The sequence below is a fragment of the Doryrhamphus excisus genome, linkage group LG12 (assembly GCF_037039965.1).
Source record: "Doryrhamphus excisus strain RoL-2023G ecotype Guam linkage group LG12, RoL_Dexc_Guam_v1.1, whole genome shotgun sequence".
Lineage (NCBI taxonomy): Eukaryota > Metazoa > Chordata > Actinopteri > Syngnathiformes > Syngnathidae > Doryrhamphus > Doryrhamphus excisus.
The window spans coordinates 5,751,354-5,758,968 of record NC_136368.1 but is presented as its reverse complement, the minus strand read 5'-3'; the positions used below and the strand labels follow the sequence as shown (position 1 = coordinate 5,758,968).

Here is a 7,615-nt window from a genome sequence, read left to right as displayed (position 1 = left end):
AAGGAAATGCTTTATTTCCCTTAAATTAAAATAATTTTGGTATAAGCCTGTAATTGTTGGGATACATTTTCTCATAGGGTGTGCATTTTTTTTTCTTCACAAAATCAACACGAATCCTTCGATTCAGAGATGATCCAATCAAATTCCAGTCGTTCCCACTTCATTCACAAGACATCCACACTGTATAAAGCAGACTTTTGTAACATTCATCACGTAGAAACCATGGACAGGAGAGGCGTGACAGAGTGCATCATGGGCTGCCTGTAGAAGTAGAAATATGATTTATGAATACAAATCATGATAAAATGTAGCCCATGCTGCACACTTTACCGAAAGATGAGTAGCATGTTCGCAGCACAGCGCGAGCCAATGGGGTTAGCTGGTGAAGGCCTCAAAGTCTGAGTCTGCAATGGTAAGAAAGTTATTTTTTTCAAATGTACAAAGAAAGGAAAAATCAAATATTGCCAAGATCAGAATATTTTATCCAAAAACTACAATTTTCTCTTAAATCTGTGTGCTGTAAATCGAATATGTAAAAAAACTAATCAAACCACAAATGAAATATCCAACCTTTATTTGTTATTGGATTTGGAACAAACGTCATCATAGAGACAAGAAAACAGACAAGTACAATGAAAAGAAGTTACTTTCCAATGATTATTCCTTTCTGCTGATGTTGAGTCATGATGTTATCCTTTCCAGAGACTCTGGCAAAACTTTGGCAAAGTTTTAATACTGTAATACTGTATATGTCACAATAAGTACTACTTGTGTGTAAAAATGTGTCATTTCAGTATTCGTATATAGAAGTGCTTCTCAGACAATGACAACGTATGTAGAAATGTTTAATTAGCTTAGGTTTTTAGCACTTATTGAGTCAGCACCCAACAATATAGAACAGTACATCTACTATACTACAGCCATTTAACTGTAGTAATGTTTTTTTAAATACTGTCAGGTTTGGGAAATCGGCCATTAATGGAGTTACTAAGGCATGCAAAAATTGAAACCATCCATTTAGTTGCATTGCCTGGCACAAATGTATGTTGAAGCATTGATCATGTTGAAGCATTTAGTCCCAAAAGGAATATTGTTTTTTCATTAACTGGATGCATTCTCCTTATTTAGAAGCTTACACGGCATTTAATATTAGATTATTAGCAATGGAAAGTGCTGAAATATTTCATGTCTCAAAGATGAAGGTCTTTGGCAAACCACACTTGTCTTGTGACTGTTAGGAATGGAATATTTTACCGCTCTGTTTTCGGGTGGGTAGTGCAACATACAGAGCGATAACACAATCACAAGAGCTTTTACCTGGAACAAAGGCACCCTGTTGTTTTTAATTAAACACACACAAACAAAGTTTCATTATGAGTCAGGCGTCTGTGACCTGGCTGAGACGCCCCCAGCCCGCCGAGACAAGATTAGTCGAAAGGGAAGTTTGCGGATAATTGACACTGCCTCCATTGCAGGCTTATGAGTAAGTCTAAAGTTTCACTTGGACCTTGCTGGACCTGGGCTGGTGGGCTGACTGTTCTCTCCAGCGCTAAACCTTACTGTAGACTTAGTGGAGCACTATTTCACAGCTGGTAGAACAAAAGAATATGGGTGGACTTTGTGCGTGTCCAAACATGTTTGGGCTGATAATCAGTAAGTATGTGTAAAATACTATGGCACGGTCTCAACAGACCCATAAACACACATGCATGCACACACGCAAACACAAGCACACACCAGGAATCCCTCCCTCCATGTTGAATTGAACTTTTTGAAGAAGAATTTGGCAAATCTGCACACATTTTATCAAGAATCTTTAGTGTTTATGTGAGATTGAGATTGGGTTGATCTCTTGACATACAGAAAAAAAATGATAAATGTAATTAAATTGATGCAGTGCTGCATTAGCACACAATGCACAAACACTTTTTCTTTTTCATGCTACCATCACTGCTTTCCGTGGCAGGGCCTTGGGCCATCCCGTCTCCAGGTTCTGACACCATTCCCACCTGATCCTCTCTGTCCCCTTCTCCAACCTTTGTGCCACTAGTGCCTGTGTTTGGATATTGCGTCTCAACTACCCTGCCTCCTGTGTGGCCATCGGCTCTCTCAATCACAGCCCTGACCCCTCCCCCGGCACCTGATATGAAGTCTGGAGCAGCTGTTCTCTGCTGGGCTTCCATTTCTGACAAGCTGCACGCCAGCGCCATCTGCAGATCTTCATCGTCCTCATCTTGCTCACCACCGGCAATGCCTCCGTAGTTGTAGAAGGGAGCGGCGCTAAATGAGCGATGCGTGGCTGCAGAATGCGTGCCGAGACGGCTTCTATTCGTGTTGAGGGGTGATCTGTTTTGGATTGAAGGATTTGAGGGTGTTTGATGGGGTTGGCCGTCTCGCTTACTCAGCTCCAGTGCAAGTGCCATGTCATCCTGCACACCTGGGTGGGGAACACAATAAAGCCAGTTGGACAGGCACATTTCTTCACGACCAATCTGTGAACAATATGTGTGATCAATTTACCGTTTATGAGCACGGTCTTCAACACGCCATCTTCCTCGATCTCTGTTCTTTCCTGTCCGTTCTCTTTAATCCTAAAAGGAAGTACGCATATCACAAAGACAAAAGCATGGTGGTGACTCAGTCTCTGTGAATAATAGATAACTTTGGAAACTATAAACAGATTCTGGCCAAGGAATCCTTTAATCATCTTCAATGAACAATGTGTGGAGTTTGCAATGTTCTCCCCGTGCATGCGTGGGTTTTCTCCAGTTACTCCGGTTTCCTCCCACATTCCAAAATTGGAGATTGTCCATAAGAATGAATGTGAGTGTGAATGGTTGTTTGTCTATATGATTGGCTGGCCACCAGTCCAGGGTGTACGCCGCCTCTCGCCAGTAGACGGCTGGGATAGGCTCCAGCATGCCCTGCGACCTTCATGAGGATAAGCATTATAGAAAATGGATGGATGGATGTAAGGGTCCTAGTAAAAGACACATAACAGATACTTCAATGGTTTGGGACCCGGCAATGATAACTGAATTTGTATTTATTTTCATTCATTCATTCATTTTCTACCGCTTTTTCCTCACAAGGGTCGCTGGGGTGCTGGGGTACACTCTGGACTGGTCGCCAGCCAATCACAGGGCACATATAGACAAACAACCATTCACACTCACATTCATACCTATGGACAATTTGGAGTCGCCAATTAACCTAGCATGTTTTTGGAATGTGGGAGGAAACCGGAGTACCCGGAGAAAACCCACGCATGCTCGGGGAGAACATGCAAACTCCACACAGAGATGGCCGAGGGTGGAATTGAACCCTGGTCTCCTCGCTGTGAGGTCTGCGCTCTAACCACTAGACCGGCCTTGTATTTATTTATATTTTTTAATTTATAAATGGAATATTTTCATAGCGAGAACATAGAAAACTATTTTATCCTTGTTAGAGCCCTCTATACATGAAATAACACCCCTATATTGACCTTTACACTTGTATTAACTAATATAGTAGACATAATAAGAATAAATTAGCCTTTTAAGATATAAATAAGACTCATACTGGTGTGTGTTGCTGTAAATGTGTTCTGGTGGTGTGGACAGAAATTTGCTTGGCGTGGGTTATGGCCATAACATTGTGAGACAATTCAAACCTGCAATAAAAGCCTGTTGATGCGGCGATCAAGTCTGGTGCTTGTGTGTCCCACTTAACATCACAGTAACATTACTGACACCGAGTGACCGGTGTAGAATACTACATTCATCACCTCTTTGAATGAGTCTCCTGAATGCCTTAAATATAGATTTGGGTTCATTTAGACATTTTTATGTTTGAAAATGTATTAATTGATTTATGAATGAATAGAATTTAGAAAAACTATGCGAGGGAACTGTTGAGGGAGTCGACCAGAAGTCGACCAAAAGCATCGGCACACAGATTGCATTCAACCTTAGAGGTTCCACTGTAATAAAAACTATGAATTACAGCAGCAATACAACTACAATAAACAAAAAGAACAAACAAAAAGAAGATTTAAAATTGTTTTTGGCTTTGCAAAGGAGTCATGTTTCACTTATAAAAGATATTTCTTACTTCTTGGTGGTAGTTCGTTTGCCATTTATGATGCGAGTGGACGTAGACACAGACTTGAAATTGCCTCCAGCCATGCTGCCCATGTCGGGAAAACCACCCATGGATGAAAATGATGTAAATTCAGCTGAAGAAGAAGAAGAAAATCAGAGAAAGGACATAAAGATGGCCTGGAATTTGAACAGTTTAAATCAATGACATTTTTTATACAATTAACACCAGCCTCATTTGCAGCTACAACTGAGTAAGGATGGCATTGCTTATTAGTGGAAAAGGTTGCTGGTGTTATGGCTGGAAGACCATAAACCAAAGAGCACCTGTGTTTTGTAATATGCGACAATGTGATGGTGTGTGTGCAAAGTTTACCTCCTGCTGATGGGAACGAGAAGAACCGACTGGGCCCCATGCGGGAAGACGGACCGCCAAATGATGAAAATTCATCTAAGGAAAAATACAGTGATATATATAATAAATTGTACAAACTGCTTTGCTGCTTCCACAATCTTCCACAAACACAATGTTTTTAAACATTGTTACATTTTACTTTATTGTTATTATTGCATGAGCAATAAAAAAAAATGTAAAGTACATTTTGGTCTTATTACGTGACAAACCAAAGAAGCTGGCGAAAGGATCCTGGCCTCCAAAAAACTCTCGGAAAACCTCATCTGGGCTGCGGAATGTGAAGTTGAACCCTGGATAATCTGAAGGAAAGTCTGGGCTGTATGAGCCTGCATGAAAAGAAAATGGTACGGCTTGAATTCAACAACGGGGGTAAAAGAAAAACAAAAATAGTAATTAAGAAGGCAAAAGAGTTAGGAGCAGGGCTGCTGCGAGCAAAATTGGAGCTCTAAGCAGAATTGTATTCATCCGTGTATATATGTATCATTATTTTTAGTGCAAAATAACAAATTAACAGAATTTGGAACAATCCCCACTGCCTTAAAAAGCAGCAGCTGTACCATTACACTATCAAATCTAGTTTATTCCCTTTTCTTTCAAGTCTGCTGTGCCTAGTGCGTGTTTTGCATGAGCTGCCCTGCATAAGAATGAAAAAGTATCATAACATCAGAGATTCCAAAATGAAAAAAGGGGCAAGGATGGGGTAACGGAGGACAACGAGCCCTTTTATCTATACCTGAGTGTCTCATTCTATCACTTCCATATCTGTCATAGGCGTCACGTTTACTCTCTGCACAAGAGAATACAAATCATCAGTGAAAGTGCACACAATCACACAAGAAAAATGAAGAAGTGAAAGTGAAAGTGAGGATTTTCAGTCACAGATATACATATGACATGACCCACATGTCAACATGCTACAGAACTTACGGTCAGAGAGCACTTCATATGCTTCGGCCACTTCCTTAAACCTCTTTTCCGCTTCCTCTTTATTGTCTGGATTTTTGTCAGGATGCCATTTTAGTGCCAGTTTCCTGTACCTGAGGTCGAACATAAACAAATATTACTGTTGTACTACTGTTTCAGTACTGTTGTCAGTCAAAACTGAGCATTGTTGTTTTCATACAACAGGCGTGTTCAAAGCGTGGCCTGAAAACAAGAAAAAAAATGGAAAAATTTGATATTATTAAAAACTAATGTAAAAAAATGACAAAAAAAAAAGCGGTAATCTGACAAGAAAAATTAGTACTTTTACAGGAATAACGTGGTAATATTATGAGGAAATAATCATGTCATTTTAGCAGCATAAAGTTGAAATATTCAGGAAAAATGTATGATGAGAGTTATAATGTTAGGAGATTTAAGCCAGAATATTTGATGACAATAAAATTGTAATATTATAATCAAAAATAATATACTTTTAGTTTTTCATTTTTAAAAAGTTGTAATATTATGAGAGACAAAACAAAATCAAGTTATCAATTTGGGGGAAATTGGGTTGGGAGAAGTTAAAATATTACAAGAGTAAAGTCACAATACTACAAAAAGAGCATGTATGAGTGTTATTTAAAAAGAAAGTTCAAATATTTGGAAAAAAAACAACATACAAACTGGCTTTTTCCACTTTTACCGCCATGCTGAGATCCAGCTTGTGACATCACAAGGTGTCCTAACATTTGAGAAGACGCGGCGATACTCACGCCTTCTTGATGTCATCCTGAGAGGCTGTTTTGGATACTCCCAAGATGTTGTAGTAATCCACCATGTCGCCTCCTTTCACCCCTCTCGACGCCGCTCCCGGGATGGAATCTGGGACAGTTTTATTTGGAACAATGTCAAGGATGAACTTTGATAGGACAAACAAGCATTCTATCATCATCAAAATAACAAAATGTGACCATGTGGTATTAAAATCGCAGACGAGGAGATGAATGCAGTAGTTACGCATGCACCTCTAAGATCAGATCCCATGTCAGGCTTAAAAATGTACATGCACATAGATAATTAATGTCCCAAATTCAGTATCTCATTAAAAAAGTGAGCAACAAAAGTGTTTTAATTGGTCTCTTTGTATTTAGGTAGTCTGAACTGACTCCTGAATTAAGTTTTGCATGGTATTACAATTTATTGACATGTACCAAAGCATAACCTATAGGCTATATTATTGCACAATCTCTAGTTTTAATTGTAGTATTGTAGTATTATTAGTATTGCTTATTTCCATTGCAGTTTTCACTGGTGTCCAACTACACTGCACTAATAATGGTTTAGTTAACAGTATTTGGCTGTGTGAGAGGGGTTATACTGTAGTTTAAAGAGTTCCCACTAAACATAATAATAAACAGTAATACCCCTCAATCAAAAACTCCTTTGAAATGAAATATCATCTCAATACAAACAAACGCAATCGTACAAGTATGTCATGCCAACTGACTACCAGCACTGACTGGGGGGGTTTCCAAACTGATGGCAGAACCCTGAACGCAACACCGAGGCCCCTGGGAGCTTGCGTTAGTGTATTTGCAGAGCAATGGCGTCCCACTCAGACAAACCTGTACACGTTATCTACTTGAGCCTACAAGTATTAGTCTAATTCGGTGTGTTGGTGACACACAAGTACAAAAGTTAAAAGGCATATGTCTCTTCCCCCCCCAACGTGTAACCTGACCTACCGTGTCAGCCTGTCAGAAGCGGCCGTTGTTGACAGGGAGATAGCGGTTTCTGTAGAAGAGTCTCCTCCCTTAAATGTCTCTCCACCGCCCCCTCAGCATGGAGGACGGCCTTTCGCTACTCTCCGCCGGTGGCAACGCGGGGGGAAACTTGCGGTTCTTCGGCCTCGTTTTCGTCTTTGTGTGCTGTCTAAGCTGTGCGCATTACGTCACAATCAGCTGAGAGAAGAAATAGAGCGTCGAGAACATGCCGGAGTTTGGATACGTCATTAGACACGCCCCATCTACTGCAGCGTTCCATGGAACTCGTATATCTTGCTTTCGTGCCGCCGTAGGGCAAAATAAGGTGCAAGGGAGCGGGGCAGCGTACACAAATATTTGACCAATTGTAAATTAAAATGTAAAAAGGTTTCCCTGCTGATACAGAAAGGTGACCTACGTTACAATAGTAC

The 7,615-nt window shown here is 40.2% G+C and overlaps 1 protein-coding gene across 1 annotated transcript; it reads right to left on the bottom strand.

The window, feature by feature from the left end:
- dnajb2 (DnaJ heat shock protein family (Hsp40) member B2) lies at positions 1–7,414 on the bottom strand. The gene is made up of 11 exons (XM_058082503.2): positions 7,167–7,414; positions 6,195–6,303; positions 5,425–5,534; positions 5,231–5,284; positions 4,707–4,823; positions 4,459–4,533; positions 4,096–4,219; positions 2,521–2,591; positions 2,141–2,437; positions 331–404; positions 1–261 (listed from the first exon to the last, which is right to left on the bottom strand). The coding sequence occupies exons 2-10, from the start codon at positions 6,257–6,259 to the stop codon at positions 376–378; spliced, it is 942 nt and encodes a 313-aa protein (XP_057938486.1). The 5' UTR covers positions 6,260–6,303; positions 7,167–7,414; the 3' UTR covers positions 1–261; positions 331–375.
- Between the last annotated feature and the right edge of the window lie 201 nt (positions 7,415–7,615).